This window comes from Pongo abelii, chromosome 12 (assembly GCF_028885655.2).
Source record: "Pongo abelii isolate AG06213 chromosome 12, NHGRI_mPonAbe1-v2.0_pri, whole genome shotgun sequence".
NCBI lineage: Eukaryota > Metazoa > Chordata > Mammalia > Primates > Hominidae > Pongo > Pongo abelii.
In genome coordinates, this window is record NC_071997.2 from 104,649,546 (window position 1) to 104,670,505 (window position 20,960).

Genomic DNA, 20,960 nt, shown 5'->3' on the forward strand with positions numbered 1-20,960 from the left:
TAATGGTTTGGTTCAGCTGAAATTTGCCAAGGTAGATTTCAGGCTTTTTCAAAAATGACCTCTATTTTGTTGAAGCTGTCTATAAAAGAGAATGTTCATGGACAGGAGGTTCATTCCCTGTTATGGTCCTATTTACAATATTATGTTAACCCATCATTTGTTTTGTTTTAAACTAAAGGCTTCCCCATTCATTAAGTCATTAGTGTTGCTAATGAAAGACAGCGTGTCTGAATTTTAACAAGTCTAGAAACACTCCAGTATGATCATTAGTCCCTCTATTACGGGACTCAAAATCAGACATACCAGGATCAAATTATATGCTCTTTAATAAAACTTCACACAGTAAAATCTGAAAACATTGATGTTAGACCGTTCCTCCAACAACAGTGTACAGAGCTCCACTTTATATATGAATTTTACCATTTAAGAGCCTTAGTCACTGCCTACTTACACCAAACTTGTAATCAAGAACCATACCATTACTTTAGATACTAAATAATTACCTTTTAAAACAATGCTGTGGACATAACATACCTTCTACAGCAAAGATGAAGTAGAACAACTTTATTTTTAAAATCCACCTGACATACCCCCCATCCACACTGATATTCTGCCCTGAAAACTAAGTAAATGATGCTTTATTAATATAACAGACCAATCACTGATCATTGTCTAGGCAGAAACATACTGATATGAGAAAATCGTGGAAAATCTGAGAGCTAGGGGCCCTGGAAGAACCAGTGCTGTGAACAACATGAGCTTAATGAGGTCACGGTCCTAACACAAGAGGAAAGCTCTGAAGTGCTGGTTTTAATATCCTAGAGCCTTGCTCCTTCTGGAGTTCTTCTGTCCCCATCATGAACTAAATTAGGAAACCTAGGTGTTTATGTTGGGTGGGGAGGCATCAGAGTAGGAGAGGTCTTCATGAATCTCTCATTCTGCAATAATCTCTCATTCTGCATAAATATGATGCTTCCTAACATCATAATTATGTTAGCTATCGAGAGCAAGAAAAAAGTTAAAAGTGTGTTCTTATTTAAGCAAATATCAATAAGTATGAATAACAGAATTCTTGGAAAAATGATCATCCATTATATATCCTTTATAACAAATGTTCCCAATCTGTTGGCCTCATGGCATCACAGGGGTTTAGGGTTGCTAGAACAAGTTTACTAAATGATCACACACCAAGCATTATTTGAAGACTGAATAAATGCTGTGTGTGTGTGTATGTGTGTGATATATACACACATATACATATATGTGTAGGTTATGAACTGAATATTTATGCCCCCAAAATCCACATGTTGAAGCCCTAACCCCCAATGCGATAGTATTAGGAGGTGGGGCCTTTGGAACGTAATTTGGTTTAGATAAGGTCATGAGGGTAGAGTCCCCATGATGGAATAAGTACTTTTACAAGAAAAAGAAGAGATATGAGGGCTTCCACTCTGCTGTGTGAGGATACAGCAAGAAGGTGGCCATTTGCAAGCTAGGAAGAGGGTCATCACCAGACACCAAATATATTAGCACCTTGATCTGGAATGTTTTAGCAATCACATTGTGAGAAATAAACTTCTACCATTTAAGCCAGCCAGTCTATGGTATTTTGCTATGGCAGGACAAGCTAAGACAATGCATACGTATACATATGTATATATACACACACATAGCTACATGTATCTTTTATACACACGTGTTAGGTGTATATGTATGCACATATACATATAGCACGTATACAATATGTGCATATATACATGTATATATGTAGTCATCTTTCAAATATATACTCATATTGTTGGGATTAAAAAATACAAGTATATTTAAAAGGCATTTTGAATTCATTCATTAATATGAAATGCTAAAAATATTACTTCTATCTCTAGGGATCTATGAAATGTTTTTGAAATTTATTTTTTACCCATAGTAAAATTTACTCTTTGTGATATACAGTTCTATGGGTTTTGACAAATGTGTAGAGTTGTATATTCACCATAACAACAGAGAATAATTCCATCATTCTAAAAAAATTGCCTTGTCCTGCCACTTTGTAGTCAAGCCCTTCTCCTATGCCCATATAAAAGGTTTTGACATTAATAAAAGGTCCTCACACTTGGAAGCTATTGGAATAATGGTCTCACAGTGTTGATGACCATCTGTTTTATAACCTTAAGCTACCTTTTTTATACATTGGTTTCTACTTCCATCAAGTGTCTGACATAAAGGATTGAAGGGGAAAGTCACTGAAACAACAGGATAGGAGGAATTAGAGACTTAGAGCTCAGACTTCAAGATAGTACAAAGAAATAAATGCTAGAACTTGATGATGGAAGAGATATAGGTAGAAAAAAAGAAATATGCCTGAGACATGCAGGAAAAGCATTGAGTTGGATAAAGCTGATGAGTGATCATTTACGAGGAAAATAAACTCTGTTTATTACAAGGAAAAGTAATAAACTCTGTTTTTAAGCAAGAGAATGATAGATCAGATTTGTGTTTTCAGAAGACTACTCTGTCTGTAATGTGGCAACTAGACTGAAGTGGGGAAAAAGGAGATGCAGGGAGACCAGTTACTAGTCCTGTTTAGAGATGCTAGTAGCTCAGATAAGTCATCACAAAGGATAGAAGTTTAATATAAAACCACAAGAAGTAAAGAAAAACAGGAAAGTATTTCAACAGCTACACAGCTAGAATATCTCTAGTATGTCATTCAGAGCACATCTGCAATCCCAGTCAATCCTTGTAGAAAACTGGAATCATCAAGACACAATACAGAAAGACATCTAGCAATATGGCTAACTGGATAACCTAGAGTCCTCCTGCAACAAAACACTAAGAGGTGTTGAATAAATTTTTATTTATTTTTTATTTATTTATTTTTTTTGAGATGGAGTCTCACTCTGTCACCAGGCTGGAGTGCAGTGGTGCAATCTAAGCTCACTGCAACCTCCATCTCCCAGGTTCAAGCAATTCTCCTGCCTCAGCCTCCCAAGTAGCTGGGACTAGAGGCACATGCCACCACGCTCAGCTAATCTTTGCATTTTTAGTAGAGGCAGAGTTTCACCATGTTGGCCAGGATGGTCTCCATCTCTTTTTTTTCTTTTTTTTTTTTTTTGAGATGGAGTTTCACTCTTGTCGCCCAGGCTGGAGTGCAATGGTGCGTTCTTGGCTTACTGCAACCTCCACCTGTCGGTTCAAGCGATTCTCCTGCCTCAGCCTCCCAGCTAGTGATCCCCCTGCCTCGGACTCTCAGAGTGCTGGGATTACAGATGTGAGCCGTTGCGCCCAGCTGAAAAAAAATTTTTAAACATAGTTACGCTTCCTCCAAATTAAGAATAATTCCCAGGAGTACCTATCCCTGGTCCTACTACCTATGGCTCGGGTATCTGGGGCACATGGTCCACAGCAGGCTGTGAGTGTGGTGGGCGCTGAGGCTTCTCAGAGAGAACAATGTCGTATGCAGTTTTCCTGCATGGTCTGTCCTGTAAAGAGGCATAAAGGCTGTTGTACCAAGGAAGTGACAGGGATCAAGCTCTGTTTTATTAAGATTAATCTAGCAAAGAATAAGATACTTAGAGGCTTGAAACAGGATGGGGCAAGGGTGAGGAGACGAACATGAGAGACGACATGCAAGCAAAATGAACTGGCAATTGATTAGACATGGGAAGCAATAGCAAGAGGTCAAAAATAGGATGCCTGGGTTTCATGGCTAGGGTCATTAGAAGGAGGGTAAAACCATTAACGAAAATAAAGAACATGGGAGAAGTACAGATTTGGGGGACGGGAAGACAGGAAGTGTTAGATGATAATTCACACTTTAAATATTACATATGAAGACATAGTGGCTATTCTAGCATGAGACGATATAGAAGACATTAAAAATGCAGAACTGAACTATAGAATATAGATCCTTAAATGAGGTTTAGGAATTGGCTTTAGGGGAAGGTGTGTTACTCTCCAAAATATATTTAAACTTTTTATGCATATATGTTTTTCTAGGGTGAAGTCTATGGCTCTCATTAGATTTTCAAAGAGGTCTGTGTCAATCTGCTATTCCTTTAAACATACTGTGTCAGCTTTGGTTACTGTTCATCTCTGGTGTTGTACAGTTTCCTTACGATATGTCTAGGTGTCAATTTCTTTTTATTTGGCCTGTTTGAGATTCACTGGACTTTCTCAATCTGAGGGTTGATATCTTCCATCAGTTCTGGGACATCCTGGGGGCATCTTCCCGTCTACTTTCTGATTTCTTTGCTCAATGTTTTTGTTAACTAGCACTTTGCATCTCAGACCTTCCACTGAGGAATGTTTTCCTACTTGTGAATAAATATAAATGAACAGCAACTGCATAAAACAGTAATGATCGGTGTGAAAAGCTTTGCTGTTAAGAAATAGTGTTAAACTGGAAATCATGAATTTCTCATCTTCACGGCAGAAAAAAAAATCTGCACAAAACCCTTGAGATGTTTTGCAGAAAGGTGCTAGGCCTGATTTTTTAAATTAAGATATAGTATATCTTATAGCTTTAGACTAATTATTATGCTGTAGAGAGGAGTATAGCATTTAAGAGAAATAAGGCACAGAACTTCCCCAAGACTCAAAATAAATTTAAGACAGAACTTAAGGGTCAAACAAGTTTAAGAAACATGTACCAGTGAGATTTGAGTTATCACAGATTTATATACATCTTCTTTCTAAATGTGTATTTTCTGCCTAAAAAGGAAGCTAGATAAAAACACTGAGATATCACTAACTTAAGTGGCTAGGGAGGTGGGAGTTCTACACCAGAATGTTTCCAAAAATATGATATTTTGGGGCTGATTGATTTTCTCCCCCAACTAAATTCTGTTCTGGTTCTTTTTTATAATATTTCAAAGCAAAGGCTGAGCTCTTGATCTTTTGGGAGGCACAGGCAAGACAAAAGGCCAAACTCACTAATGAAAACTTGCTGAACTTACTTTTCAGAATTCCATTCTAAGTCACGAAGAACCCTTTTGGCCCTGCTCCCAGACTAGTAAAACGAACATCTCAAGTCCCTAGAGGATAAGACAGCTCTCTCTACCAAAATCAAATACATATCTTCTCCTGAGAGCTGGCTGTCTTAGCATACTCAGGACCGTCTATTTATCAAAGGAGTAAAGAAAAAAACTCTCCAGGAGCACAATATTTATTATAGGATTATCTCAGTGACTCAAGAAAACATGAGTAAGGCTAAATTAAACCATGTTTACTATTACGTTCTATTACTTAAATCCCGACACAAAATCAGCCTAAGAGATCTGGAAGGTCTCTTTTTTGAGATGACTGATACGGATTTTTTTTCAAGGCAAGAATTTTTTTCTTTAAAATCTGTATCTGTTAGTTATACAATTTTTCTCATTGTTCTAAAAATATTTTAAGCATCTAAAACAAAAATTTTCCATTCTGTTAAGATATCAAATTTGGTGGTAAATAAAATCACATACACCAATGCATTGAACTTGCTTATTGCTTTTAAAAAACGTATTTGATCCAATTTATCTGAATTTAATATCCTTACTCATCCATAATTTTAAGTAGTATTATTTTAATTTTCAGTTCCCCTCACCCTTTCCCTAGGTCCTTTAGCCAAGTTTCACTTTATCCCAGCCCTTGTAGATCCCAGGCTATCCAAATGTTCCAAGAGACCATGTTTGCTGCCAGGCATGCTGTGGGGTAAAGGCAGGGAAGGGGAGGCTGGAGACGCCAACAGGACTATATTAGGTCACATAGGTCACAGAAGATCAAAGTCATATTCCACCTCCAGGATTCAGTTGATAAACCACTCTTATGAAATAGGGCTCCACCTCTCAGAAACATGAACAGGGGACCATAAAGGAAAGTATCCTCCTGGCTAGCCACAAGGCACAGCAATAAGAAATGACTGTGAAAACCCACCGCCTTAACATGCACATAGTGTCACAGCTTTCTGCCTCTCCAGCCAGACCTGTCAATGGAGACTGTGGTTGAGCCTGGGCAGGGGCCTGGCTAGGGCCAGCTTGGCCAGAGGGGCTGTGGCTCACCAGCCTCAACTGATGGAAAAGAGGCCCAGGCCTTAAAGAGTTTAGAGTCCAGGGAGGCAATATGACAAAGGAGGCACAAACACAGAGGGAAAAAGTGTGGTGCCATTGTGGAGGCAGGCAGTGGTGGTCAGGAAAAGTTCCATGGAGGAGGTGATGATTGAGAAGATCTAAGGACATGGGCAGGACTTTAACAGACCCTGTGGGAGAGGTAAATAAACTCAATGTTCTGGTCTAAGGAGTAGCCTGAGCAAGATATGGAAGTGAAAAAAATACAAGGTATATTCAGGAAATCACAAAATTCTGTTTGGCTGGACAACAGGATACATGTAGAGTCCAGCCTAGGGTGGAAAGGTGAACAGGACTGTAACATGGACTCTGAATGCCAGATGGAGAGCTGTGCATTTACTTCACTTGGCAACAGAGAGGCACTGAAGCTTCTCAGCAAGGACATTACAGGACTGGAATTTACTTCAAAGGACAGTGACAGTTCCGTATGAATAATCTGAAATAGGAAGGAACTAGAAGTTAAGAGCCCCTCAGGACCCATGGCAACTGAAAGACTGAACTAGGTAACGATAGTAGGAATGACAAGACTCAGAGACATTGTGGAGAGTGGGTTTTTAGTCCAAAACAACTGGCTGGCTAATAGGGGCATGAGGTATGGTCAATGCTTTTAAGATGTACCACCTGGGCACCAAGCAGACAAGAGTGTCATGAATAAAAACAGGCTGTAAAGAAGAAACATTAGCTTATTGGGGGAATGATGAGTTTAGTTTCAGGCCCTTTGAATTTGAGGTGTCAACTGAACACACAGATAGACATGCCTATCTAGTGGTTAGAGAAGCAGATCTGTAAGCAGGGAGAAATGCTGAGATTAGAAATGGGGATCTGGGTGTCATCCACAAACAGGCAAAGCCACAAAAGTGTCTAGAGATGTTATCACAGGAAGCACAATTTAGCATAATTTAATGGGTTGAAAAAAGGAAGGAGTAGCAGTGAAGGAGACAAGGAAGGATCTAAAAACTCCAAGTTATAGAAGAAAAAAGCTATATTATAAAACACACGATAGGCATACTATCATGAGGATCAGATGGGATGGTAAAGTGAAAAGCAGTTTGAATATTTTAAAGTACTGAACAAATACATATCTGTTATTGTTACAGTACTGCATATTTAATCTCTAGAAAAGCCAGGCTTTCCATAATCTTCCAAAGCTCCTTCTCCACCAAGTCAAATGGAAATGTGATCTCCCACTGTCTTGAACTGTTATAGCACTTAATAAGTATTTTCTCAAGGAGCACTAACTAAGCATCAACCATGGGCCAAGCACTACAGTAGGGCCTTTCTCATCTACCTCCCCACTTGGAGTAGATGAAACTGAAACTTAGATTTATTCCTCTTCACAGAAGATGAAATGAAGCTCAAAAACGTTAACTTAAGCCAAGGTTGTCAGCCAATAAGTGAAGGAACAGGGGGCTTCTGATGCCATGTATTAATATGCCTTTTCTATTAATCCACAAATCACAACTTGCCATATTTGTTCTGATCCCTCTTACTTTAAGGAAATTAAGGGGATGAGCCATATTTCATTTATGCTGACAGCCTCTGAAGCACCTAGCAAAGGGCCTCACATGTGGTCAATTCTCATTGGGTTTCTGTTGCCTGAAAGAACAAACATGCATATTGCAGGTACACAGGCCTCAATAATAGTGAGCGTTTGTGGGCTGGGAAGTTTTGAGTACTCATTTCCAAGGCAGATGTAACTTAACAAAAAGTTCTAAAAACAAACTCTGTACTTGTGAAAGATGCCACCTGGTCTGCCTCAGGGCTGAAGTCCTCTTTTTATGCACAGAGTGGGAACAGCACAGGGAATGAGGAAGCTGGTTGTCTTTAAACCACTCCCACAAAGTGGCTCAAGCCAAGAAAAGGGCCCACACCTTTCGGGGAAGAGTGCTATGCAGACTCTCATGCCCATTTAACCTTTGGTTTCACTACTACAACTGCCAACAGTCTGGGGAAGAGGGAAAGGTAGAGCATGTTTCACGCCAGCTCTGATGATGTAACCTTAAAACTCACAGCTTTTCTGCCAGGGGAAAAAAAAGCAACTGGTTTAGAAACTATTTTTTCCCCTTTTCTAATATTCAACCAAAATCTAATTTGCATCACTGACTACTGACTACCAGCTTTTTTTTTTTTGCATAACTCACCACTGACTTTTTTTTTTTTTTAAATTAACAGAACTTACTCGTGTCTAATTCAACGGATTGGTTTTGGTTCCTTGGAAAACAAATGTATAGGGCCAGAAATATGTTTATTTCATAAATGTCCCTAGTGCAAGAACACAAAGTTCTTCTCAGAAGCATTTACTCTGCAAGCCATAGAAATGCGCAGTGGGAGACCGGTAAACAATATGCATCTAAGCATCGTAAGGGCATGCGGCCATGTGCGGCAGGGCTACCAGAGACACCAGACAACTATTCCACGACCCTGGGCAAACAGACTTTAGAAGTGGGATCACATTTCAGAGCTTCATCAAATTAGAATACATTTTGGAGTCTTCTACCAAAGAATTTGACCAATGTTCCCTTTTGTCAGGATTGTCTAATTTGTAGTCTTTTTAGGGTACAACAAATCAATACTTTTTCCTACATATGATGACAAGACCCAAAAGTAGCCCTTTTCTTTTCCAATTGCTGAGAGTAGTTAACGTGAGTATAATATCTTTGCCTCCTGCATGGACACGCTGGGACAGAGGAACAGTCAGACTGGAATGCGGTTCCTTCTAGGCCCACGATATTTCTCTATATCCATGGAGGAGATGGTGGGAATGCAAACCTTCTCTTGGTAATTTTTACCCAGTGTGGATGGGGCTATTGGTCTCCCCTGAGCCTCTCCCTGCCAAATGCACCGCATGGGGCTTGGGACTTCCTAGAAAGAGCTATAGCAGAAGCCAAAAGGAGTACAAGCCTCAGCTAGGGCAAGAGTTTGACATCGGCTTTGGGCGGGTCCACGTGGGATGCTTTTCCCATGACTCCTGAAAGAACTCTCCAAGTCTGAGTTGATAGTCAATGCTTGGATAGCTACCTAAGAGTTGACAAGATAGTATAAAACACAGAAAACAAATGAGAGCTTAGCACATTCAGTTCTCAAAACCCATCCCATGACTACGGCCTTCTTGAAATGGCATTATGTCTGTCCTATGCTCTGAACTCTGGAAGAATTAACCAAAAGTATTAATAACTTTAGCAAATATCTAAGCCCTTATAGAAGTCATACTCCAAGTTTACTTCTTTTATGTTAATCTTTCTCTAAAACCTCATTTTGAAAACTTCTACTTAAAGATATAAGAATGTTTGGGCTCTCCCTCTCCCTCTCCCTCTCCCTCTCCCTCTCCCTCTCCCTCTCCCTCTCCCTCTCCCTCTCCCTCTCCCTCTCCCTCTCCCTCTCCCTCTCCCTCTCCCTCTCCCTCTCCCTCTCCCTCTCCCTCTCCCTCTCCCTCTCCCTCTCCCTCTCCCTCTCCCTCTCCCTCTCCCTCTCCCTCTCCCTCTCCCTCTCCCTCTCCCTCTCCCTCTCCCTCTCCCTCTCCCTCTCCCTCTCCCTCTCCCTCTCCCTCTCCCTCTCCCTCTCCCTCTCCCTCACCCTCACCCTCACCCTCACCCTCACCCTCACCCTCACCCTCCCCTTTCTTCGGTCTCCCTCTCCTTTTTTCGGTCTCCCGCTGTTATCGAAGCTGGACTGTACTGCCATGATCTCGGCTCGCTGCAACCTCCCTGCCTCGGGCTCCTGTGACTCTCCTGCCTCGGCCTGCCCAGTGCCTGGGATTGCAGGCGCGCGCCGCCACGCCTGAATGGTTTTTGTATTTTTGGTGGAGACGGGGTTTCACCGTGTTGACCGGGCTGGTCTCCAGCTCCTGGCCTCGAGTGATCTGCCTGCCTCGGCCTCCCGAGGTGCTGGGATTGCAGACGGAGTCTCGCTAACTCAATGCTCAATGGTGCTCAGGCTGGAGTGCAGTGGTGTGATCTCGGCTCGCTGCAACCTCCACCTACCAGCCTCCTGCCTTGGCCTCTTAAAGTGCTAAGAGTACAGCCTCTGCCCCGCCGCCACCCCGTCTAGGAAGTGAGGAGCGTCTCTGCCTGGCCGCCCGTCGTCTGGGATGTGAGGAGCCCCTCTGCCCGGCCGCCCTATCTGGGAAGTGAGGAGCGCCTCTGCCCGGCCGCCCATCGTCTGGGATGTGAGGAGCGCCTCTGCCCGGCTGCCACCCTGTCTGGGAGGAAGTGAGGAGCGCCTCTGCCCGGCTGCCCCGTCTGGGAGATGAGGAGCACCTCTGCCCGGCCGCCCAGTCTGGGAGGTGAGGAGCGCCTCTGCCTGGCCGCCACCCCGTCTGGGAGGAAGTGAGGAGCGCCTCTGCCCGGTTGCCCCATCTGGGAAGTGAGGAGCGCCTCTGCCTGGCCGCCACCCTGTCTGGGAGGAAGTGAGGAGCGCCTCTGCCCGGTTGCCCCATCTGGGAGGTGAGGAGCGCCTCTGCCTGGCCGCCACCCCGTCTGGGAGGAAGTGAGGAGCGCCTCTGCCCGGTTGCCCCATCTGGGAGGTGAGGAGCGCCTCTGCCTGGCCGCCACCCTGTCTGGGAAGTGAGGAGCGTCTCTGCCCGGCTGCCACCCCATATGGGAAGTGAGGAGCGCCTCTGCCCAGCCGCCCCTTCTGGGAGGTGAGGAGCGCCTCTGCCCAGCCGCCCCGTCTGGGAGGTGAGGAGCGCCTCTGCCCGGCCGCCACCCCGTCTGGGAGGAAGTGAGGAGCACCTCTGCCCGGCCGCCCCGTCTGGGAAGTGAGGAGCGCCTCTGCCCGGCCGCCACCCTGTCTGGGAGGAAGTGAGGAGCGCCTCTGCCCGGCTGCCCCATCTGGGAAGTGAGGAGCGCCTCTGCCCGGCTGCCACCCCGTATGGGAAGTGAGGAGCGCCTCTGCCCGGCCGCCCCGTCTGGGAGGTGAGGAGTGCCTCTGCCTGGCCACCCCGTCTGGGAAGTGAGGAGCGCCTCTGCCCGGCCACCCCGTCTGGGAAGTGAGGAGCGCCTCTGCCTGGCCGTCACCCCGTCTGGGAGGAAGTGAGGAGCGCCTCTGCCCGGCCGCCCCGTCTGGGAGTCTGGGAGGTGAGGAGCGCCTCTGCCTGGCCGCCACCCCGTCTGGGAGGAAGTGAGGAGCGCCTCTGCCCGGCTGCCCCATCTGGGAAGTGAGGAGCGCCTCTGCCCGGCCACTCCGTCTGGGAGGTGAGGAGCGCCTCTGCCCGGCCGCCCTGTCTGGGAGGTGAGGAGTGCCTCTGCCCGGCCGTCACCCCGTCTGGGAGGAAGTGAGGAGCACCTCTGCCCGGCTGCCCCGTCTGGGAGATGAGGAGCACCTCTGCCCGGCCGCCCCGTCTGGGAGGTGAGGGGTGCCTCTGCCCGGCCGCCACCCCGTCTGGGAGGAAGTGAGGAGCACCTCTGCCCGGCCGCCCCCTCTGGGAAGTGAGGAGCGCCTCTGCCTGGCCGCCACCCCGTCTGGGAGGAAGTGAGGAGCGCCTCTGCCTGGCTGCCCCATCTGGGAAGGGAGGAGCGCCTCTGCCCAGCCGCCACACCGTCTGGGAAGTGAGGAGCGCCTCTGCCCGGCCGCCCTGTCTGGGAGGTGAGGAGCGCCTCTGCCTGGCCGCCACCCCGTCTGGGAGGAAGTGAGGAGCGTCTCTGCCCGGCCGCCCCGTCTGGGAAGTGAGGAGCGCCTCTGCCCGGCCGCCCGGTCTGGGAAGTGAGGAGCGCCTCTGCCCGGCCGCCCCCTCTGGGAAGTGAGGAGCGCCTCTGCTCGGCCGCCCCGTCTGGGAGGTGAGGAGCGCCTCTGCCCGGCCGCCCCGTCTGGGAGGTGAGGAGCGCCTCTGCCTGGCCGCCACCCCGTCTGGGAGGAAGTGAGGAGCGTCTCTGCCCGGCCGCCCCGTCTGGGAAGCGAGGAGCGCCTCTGCCCGGGCGGCCCCGTCTGGGAAGCGAGGAGCGCCTCTGCCCGGGCGGCCCCGTCTGGGAAGCGAGGAGCGCCTCTGCCTGGCCTCCCTGTCTGGGAGGTGAGGAGCGCCTCTGCCCGGCTGCCCTGTCTGGGAGGTGTACCCAACAGCTCCGAAGAGACAGCGACCATCGGGAGCGGGCCATGAGGACGATGGCGGTTTTGTTGAAAGGAGGGGGGGGGGAAGTGTGGGGAAAGGAAGGAGAGATCAGATTGTTGCTGTGTCTGTGTAGAAAGAGGTGGGCATAGGAGACTCCATTTTGTTCTGACTAGGAGAAATTCTTCTGCCTTGGGATGCTGTTGATCTATGGCCTTTCCCCCAGCCCCGTGCTCTCTGAAACATATGCTGTGTCAACTCAGGGTTAAATGGATTAAGGGCGGTGCAAGATGTGCTTTGTTAAACAGATGCTTGAAGGCAGCATGCTCTTTAAGAGTCATCACCACTCCCTAATCTCAAGTACCCAGGGGCACAAACACTGCAGAAGGCCGCAGGGTCCTCTGCCTAGGAAAACCAGAGACCTTTGTTCATGTGTTTATCTCCTGACCTTCTCTCCACTATTATCCTATGACCCTCCCATATCCCCCTCTCCGAGAAACACCCAAGAATGATCAATAAATACTTCATAAATTTAAAAAAAAAAAAAAAAAAAAAAAAAAAGAATGTTTGGTAGTTTGTTTTGGTATTATAAACGTAGTTCTACCAAGTGAATTTGTAGCAACCAGGAAAAGTATAAGACCTTTCAGTGAGGCATTTTCCAATATTTTGGTGAGAACTACTTATTCACCTAGAAGACTGCCAATTAGGCAATTGATAACTGTGTATTGCATTTATGCATGGCATTAAAAAAAAGACTTGTTCCTCACCTCAACGAGTAGCTTGCAATTCAGCAAAAGATTTTTAAAAATCCTTATCACCAATTAAAGCTATGATGGGTAGATTATAATATAAATATAGATTATAAGATTAATATAAATTCAGTGTTACAAAGAGCTCTGGGGAAGGCTAGACTAATTGTCCTCAGGGAAAATGGTTGGTAGAGACGGCATTTGAACAAGGCCTTAGAAAAAGTATAGTATTTCAACAGGAAGAGGGGGTTAGAGAAGGGCCTTGTACATGGAAGGAGCAGCTTTAGCAAAGGCACAGAGGCAAGAGAGTGCTGGCAATGTAAGAAAACTTCAAGTGCTCAGGTCTGGCTGAAGGAAACAGTATATGAAGGGAAGTAACCGAAAAATGATCTAAAAGGGTATGCTGTGGAGAGCTCTTAACATAAAAAAGAAGAGGCTGGGCGCGGTGGCTCACACCTGTAATCTCAACACTTTGGGAGGCCGAGATGGGTGGATCACGAGGTCAGGAGTTTGAGACCATCCTGGCTAACACGGTGAAACCCTGTCTCTACTAAAAACACAAAAAATTAGCCAGGCGTGGTGGCGGGCGTCTGTAGTCCCAGCTACTCGGGAGGCTGAGGCAGGAGAATGGCGTGAACCCGGGAGGCGGAGCTTGCAGTGAGCAGAGATGGCGCCACTGCACTCCAGCCTGGGGGACGGAGCGAGATTCTGTCTCAAAAAAAAAAAAAGAAGAAAGAAAAAAAGGGAGGAAGGACATGAGAGAGCTGGACTTTGGAGATATGAAAAATGACTTTTAAAATATACCCTTCCCTAATCATTTCCCACACATCTTAGATTTTTAGAGTGAGACTATTTCATTAGCAAGTTTATTTGCAAATTAGGTGTAGTAACTTCCAAGAAAAACAACCTAGCTGCTGGAACAAATGTTTTTCTGAGCTGGCAAATTATTGCCTGCAGCTTAACTAATATATTCATATTGCCCACATCTTGCGATTGTTTCATTAACTCTTTTCTCATCACCGAAGCACCTTTGTAATTTAACTCATTAGTTACACAATGAGTGGCTACGCTAGAACTGGTACTTGCTCCCTTATTTACCCATCCTCTCCTTTTCTGCCCCAACTCATCCCTGCTAAACACTCACTCGTTCTTCTCCTATGAACTGTATCAATAATAATAACATTCACGGCTATTACTTGCTGAGTGTTTGCTATAGTGCCAGGCACTGTGATTAATGCTTTATGAACAGTATTAATATAATCCTGAAAACAACACTAAGAAATAGGTATTATTATGTCTATTTTATGACTGAGGAAACAAGCTCAGAGAAGTTACATTTTGTGCCAGCTGGTGAGTGGCAGAAACCAGGTTTAAACCAGATCTGCTTGACTCAGAGCCCTTGCCTTATGCCACGTCATTCTACTGTCTCTGGTATCCACCGATCGCTTACTAATACGGGTCAGTATTTTCAATTAAAAAAATAATAAAACACTCTTTGGGGCCAGGCACTGTGGCTCATGCCTGTAATCCTAGCACTTTGGGAGGCCGAAGCGGGCGAATCACCTGAGGTCAGGAGTTCGAGACCAGCTTGGCCAATATGGCGAAACTCTGTCTCTACTGAAAATACAAAAAATTAGCTGGGCATGGTGGCTTGTGCCTGTAGTCCCAGCTACTCAGGAGGCTGAAACCCGAGAATCACTTGAACCCAGAAGGTGGAGGTTGCAGTGAGCCAAGGTTGCACTACTGCACTGCAGCCTGGATGACAGAGTGAGACTCTGTCTCAAAATAAACAAACAAACAAAAAACAAAAAACAGAAACATTCTTTGGGAGGCCGAGGCAGGAGAATCACTTGGGCCAAGGAATTTGAGACTAGCCTGGGCAACAGAGCGAGACTACAAAAATAAAAACATTAAGCATGCATGGGGGCACCTGGAGTCCTAGCCAGCTGGGAGGCTTGAGGTGGGAGGATCACTTGAGCCCAGGAGGTCAAGGCTGCAGTGAGCCATAAGCATGCCACTACGCTCCAGCCTGGGTGACAGAGTGAGATGCTGTCTCAAAACAAAAATTAAACATTCATTGAGTGCCTGCTACTGTAAAATCCTGTTCTAGGTGCTGTGTCAGATATATAAAAAGACAAGAGAATGCCTACAGATTATTGATGTTCATAAGCTCCCATATTTGACTATAAACAGCTGTGTCATATTGGATTTAAAATGATGTGTCCATGATTTATAAATTAGAGCAACTAAGGTCAGAAGGGGTAAAAATGGCTCAGTATTTTTACTGAGAATGCTAGATAGTGACCACATCTACTCATAGACAGAAATCAGCCAACTGTGACTAAATGACTCACAGAGAATTTTAATAATACATTTCAATCAGAGTCTGTAAAAACTCTCTCTGCTGATGAAAAATCTGTCCTGTCAGAAGTTCCCAACCAAATCTGCTTATAATCCATTTTCAATGAACCTCAGCTTCCTTTGAAGTAGAATAAGCTACTAAAGCATTTCACCCACAATAAGCACACTGTGAATTCAGCCCTTACAAAATTCATTACTGATGAATAATGTTACTTGGTTAGAACACAAATGTGATATCAAACTACTTCTGCCATGTAGCCTGAATGTTGTGTAAAATTATACACAGCTATTTCGATGCAGCAAAATAAAACATGTTATCTTTTTAAGCTATCTACTTTTAATATCAGCTTTACTAACTTCTGAGTCAGTTTTTGCTAAATATTTTAAAGAGGCTAGTTATGTTTTACAAATAACATTAATAGTTACAAATAAGTAAGAAATTGGGCCAGATGTTTAGCAGCCCACTGTAGGCTACAACCATTCGAACTCCAGGGAACATCTGGAAGGAGTCTCAATTTTGGACTCAGTCTGCCTATTCTTTTCTCTCTACAAAGGTACAGTATTCATGTCACTAAATGCACAATAACACTCGCCAAAAGGGTGTAGTGGCAAGTACTAACTGCATTTACTTTGCAATGGAAACTCTTAATATGATGAATTTTTTAAGGAAACAAAAGTCAATGAAGAGAAATAAATGTAAGAGTTCAAGAGTGGCAAAAGAAAGAATAAGACATATTGGTTAGCAAGAAGTAGCACCAGGCTACCTCATGTTAATGACACTTACTGCTCAATTCGAGGTGACAAGTACAGCTTGGGGTACACCTGGGTGGCTTCAGTGTCCTCAAAACTAACAGAGAGGAGGGCCACATCTTCTCCAGGGTCTTCATTTACATCCTTAAACAAGAAGTGAAAACACAACATCAGCACATGTTCTCCTAACATCTTATTAGTGACAAGCTCACAGTCCACTGGCATTGAAGCCATGACTGTGAGTTACCCTAATTCCACTTTAGCTTAGCTGCCTAGCACATCCTTTCCACACACCTACCCACTCCTCTAGAGGGATGGATTTTAAACTTTCTGAGCAAAGCCCACCCCAGCAAAGCGAAAGACCTCCACCTATCTCACTTGTTCCCACATTCAAGGGGTAGGGGGCAGGTAGTGAACCTGGTGGTAACAAAGAATTCAGCAAAAATATAATTAAGTTGCAGTAAACATATTACTATAAACATAATTTATACCACAAAACATTAAAATATCCAGTAATTTTCTTACACCTACCTTGACAGTATGTTGTAAGTTATTTAAATAGTAAAAATTCCCAGGAAACATATCACCATGAAGAGTGTCACCATACAAGCAAATGACAAGGGGGTTAGATACACATCTACTTTGGCAAAATGATAATGGATGATTCACATGTGAATCACAAGACATACATATCTTAAAAGTTTAGTTATAAGAACACTATAAGACAAAACGTTGTTGATCCAAATATGTACCAATAAACATTGTGAGGTTAACCAAATAACACACAATAAACTAAACTGATAATGATAAAACTAAGCTTACTGTAATTTATAATTAAAAAGCAAGAATAGCAGGAACTGAATATTGTAACCAACTCAAGCCAACACTGATGATACACTGATGAAGTGTCCTGAATCAAAATTGTGGAATTTACAACTACGTGCACGTGCTTTATGATTATTGCCAAGCACCAAGTGTCTGCCAGACTTCTGAATAAAATACTGAATTAAAATAAATCTCGTAGCACACATTGATTTTAATTTGTGAATACCAAATTTTAATAACCCTTAATTTATTTTTGGTTGGTAGTGGCTCCAAGTCAAATATAAAAATTTTAAACACTTAATTACTAAACACTTAATATGTGTTAAACACTTAACATCTTTCACTCATAGAGACTGGTAAGAACGGACCTATATTTCTGGATCAGTTCACAGGTCCTTAGGAAGGTTCAGCAGCCACACCAGCAGCAAGAGAGGGAGGGGTCACACCTAGACTTTAAGACTCATTACTCGGCTGGGCGCGGTGGCTCATGCCTGTAATCCCAGCACTTTGGGAGGCTGAGGCGGGCGGATCACAAGGTCAGGAAATCGAGACCATCCTGGCTAACATGGTGAAACCCAGTCTCTACTAAATATACAAAAAAAAAAAATTAGCCGGGCGTGGTGGTGGGCACCTGTAGTCCCAGCTGCTTGGGAAGCTGACTCAGGAGAATGGCGTGAACCCAGGAGGCAGAGCTTGCAGTGAGCCAAGATCACACCACTGCACTCCAGCCTGGGCGACAGAGCGAGACTCTGCCTCAAAAAAAAAAAAAAAAAAAGACTCACTACTCATGAGCTTGACATTGTATCTTCAACCTCAAATACAATGTCTTTTGTCTGTCACACCACCCTTTCTTTTCCCTCATCCTGGGAAGCTGGCCATCACTCATCCTGCTCAACTCCGGAATCTTCAGTCTCCTTGCTCTGCATTCTCTTGTGTGTATAAGATGGATGAGTGTGACATGTATACACAGGGACAAGAACCACAAGTCTCTCCCATCCTAAAAAAGAAACGTTTTTAAAGGGAAGGAAAGAATCTTGCTGAACTCTACAGAGCTCCTTGGATTCTCTCTCCTCTCGCTCCTCCCCTTCACAGACTGCTTGGAAGAGTTATCTACGTACTCTTTATTCCCTTCTCTTCCACTTATCCCTTAGCCCACAGCAATAGCCTACTACTGACCCCACAAGTTTATGAAGACCGTTCCCACCAAGGATAACCACTAAACACACCAAATGCTTCTCTGTCCTTCTCTTACTTGATGTCTAAACAGTATTTGACATGGGTGTCCACTTGCCTCTCGAAACTCTTTTCTTGATGGTCTTTTCCTGTCTCTTTGGCCACTTCCCTTTCCATTTTCTTTCTTTTTAAAAAAATTTCAGATTACAAAATTTAGGCTTGTCTTAACAAGTCAAGCCATACAGAAGTTTATAAAGTAAAAGCTCTTCCACCCTTCCCTCGCCCCCACTTTTCAAGGTAACCAATATTAACTATGTATGTAGGTAGCTTCAAACTACTTTCTTTATGCTCAAAAAAACATACACATTCGCATATAAACAGCTCTTTAACCTTCTGTTTTGTTTTCCCTAAAGGAATCATATCACTCTATCAACTGCTTTTTAAATAGCCACATAATATTCCATGGCATGGATTTATATTTTATTAAACCATTTCCTTAGCAACAAACTTCAGGTTGTTCACAATTCTTGGCCACTTGATAGTGCTGCAATAAATATTCTTTTGTGTGTGTATGTTTGTGTCAGTGTATGTACATTTGTGTGTGCGCATTTGTTAGTAGTGTTAATTCTCTTTAAATAGAGAATTAAAACAGAGCTTGTTGGGTCAAAGGTTATGAACATTTTACATTTCAAAAGAATTTGACAGATTATTTTCTAAAAATTTTGCAACAGGCCGGGCGCGGTGGCTAACACCTGTAATCCCAGCACTTTGGGAGGCCGAGGTGGGTGGATTACCTGAGGTCAGGAGTTCGAGACCAGCCTGGCCAACATGGTAAACCCCGTCTCTACTAAAAATACAAAAATTAGCCAGGCGTGGTGGCATATGCCTGTAATCCCAGATACTTGGGAGGCTGAGGCAGGAGAATTGCTTGAACCCAGGAGGCGGAGGTTGCAGTGAGCTGAGATGGTGCCACTGCGCTCCAGCTTGGCTGACAGAGTGAGACTCTCTGTCTCAAAAAATAAAATAAAATAAAATATAATAAAATACTGACTTCCACAATGGTTGAACTAGTTTACAGTCCCACCAACAGTGTAAAAGTGTTCCTATTTCTCCACATCCTCTCCAGCACCTGTTGTTTCCTGACTTTTTAATGATTGCCATTCTAACTGGTGTGAGATGGTATCTCATTGTGGTTTTGATTTGCATTTCTCTGATGGCCAGTGATGGTGAGCATTTTTTCATGTGTTTTTTGGCTGCATAAATGTCTTCTTTTGAGAAGTGTCTATTCATGTCCTTCGCCCACTTTTTGATGGGGTTGTTTGTTTTTTTCTTGTAAATTTGTTGGAGTTCATCGTAGATTCTGGATATTAGCCCTTTGTCAGATGAGTAGGTTGCGAAAATTTTCTCAGGGATCTAGAACTAGAAATTCCATTTGATCCAGCCATCCCATTACTGGGTATATACCCAAAGGACTATAAATCATGCTGCTATAAAGACACATGCACACGTATGTTTATTGCAGCATTATTCACAATAGCAAAGACTTGGAACCAACCCAAATGTCCAACAATGATAGACTGGATTAAGAAAATGTGGCAATATACACCATGGAATACTATGCAGCCATAAAAAAGGATGAGTTCATGTCCTTTGTAGGGACATGGATGAAATTGGAAATCATCATTCTCAGTAAACTATCACAAGAACAAAAAACCAAACACTGCATATTCTCACTCATAGGTGGGAATTGAACAATGAGAACACGTGGACACAGGAAGGGGAACATCACACTTCGGGGACTGTTGTGGGGTGGGGGGAGGGGGGAGGGATAGCACTGGGAGATACACCTAATGCTAGATGACGAGTTGGTGGGTGCAGCGCACCAGCATGGCACATGTATACATATGCAACTTACCTGCACGTTGCACACATGTACCATAGAGCCTAAAGTATAATAATAATAATAATAATAATAATAATAATAAATAAATATATATATATAATAAAATAAAATAAAATTTTTGCAACAATTCACATTTGGACCTGTGAGTTTGTATGAGTATAAGCCTGCTTCCCCTCATCCTGAATCACTGGATAACACTGGCTGTTACCACTCTTTTTAAAATCTGGAAAATGGTATCTCCATTTAGATTCAATGAATGAGGCTGAGTAACTTTTTACTTATTTACTGGTCATCTACATTTCTTTTGTAAATTTCCTGATCAAATCCATTATCCATCTTGCTTTAAGGTTCTTAGTCTTTGTTGTTGTTGTTCATTGAGTTTCTTAATCTTTTTCTGTCACATGTGCTAAAGTTATTTTCTCTTTTTGATTTTTTACTTCATTTGAGGGCTCTTCTGCCATCACAGAAAATTTAGATTTTTGCAGAGTTAAATCCGGTCAATAACTCTGAGGTTCTATAACTGCTTCTCTAGTTTTTCATCTTATATTGTTATAATTTTATTTGTACATTGTAGATTTGCAATACCTCTGGAATATATTTTTAGGTGGCATGATATAAGAAGTATAGCTTTGTTTTGTCTTTTTCTGTTTCTAACTGGGTGAGGAGGGGGATAAGTGGGTAAGAGCAGGATCTTAGCACAGTATCTGGCATATGGAAACCACTCAATCTTAGCTGAATGAATAAATTAGTGAACAAATAGAATGTTCATCCCTAATTTTTATTCTCTACATCTAGAGATTTTTCAGGAACCTACTTTACAAATTTTTTTTGTTACCAATAATGTCTAGAAACTAAATGCTGGCTCCCTGCTCCTGGCCTTGTTAATACACCAAGTCCTCCAGAACTAGTGACTTTAAAAGGAGAGCCCAGGTCAGGAGTCTGAGCTTACTGATCACTTCTTGTTCTTTCATAGATGATAGAGTATTCAACCTTGAACTTTCCTTTCTGTAAAATGAGAATGAAAATTGTAAAAAATACTTAGGGTCTGCAAC

The 20,960-nt window shown here is 43.6% G+C and overlaps 1 protein-coding gene across 10 annotated transcripts in view; it reads right to left on the reverse strand.

Moving 5' to 3' along the window:
* Positions 1–20,960, reverse strand: part of BABAM2 (BRISC and BRCA1 A complex member 2) — a 457,873-nt gene that overhangs the window by 197,063 nt on the left and 239,850 nt on the right. For all 10 annotated transcript variants that reach the window (XM_024241865.3, XM_054545266.1, XM_054545271.2 and 7 more), the window contains 1 exon segment: positions 16,042–16,151. In XM_024241865.3, coding sequence (XP_024097633.1) covers positions 16,042–16,151 — 110 coding nt within the window.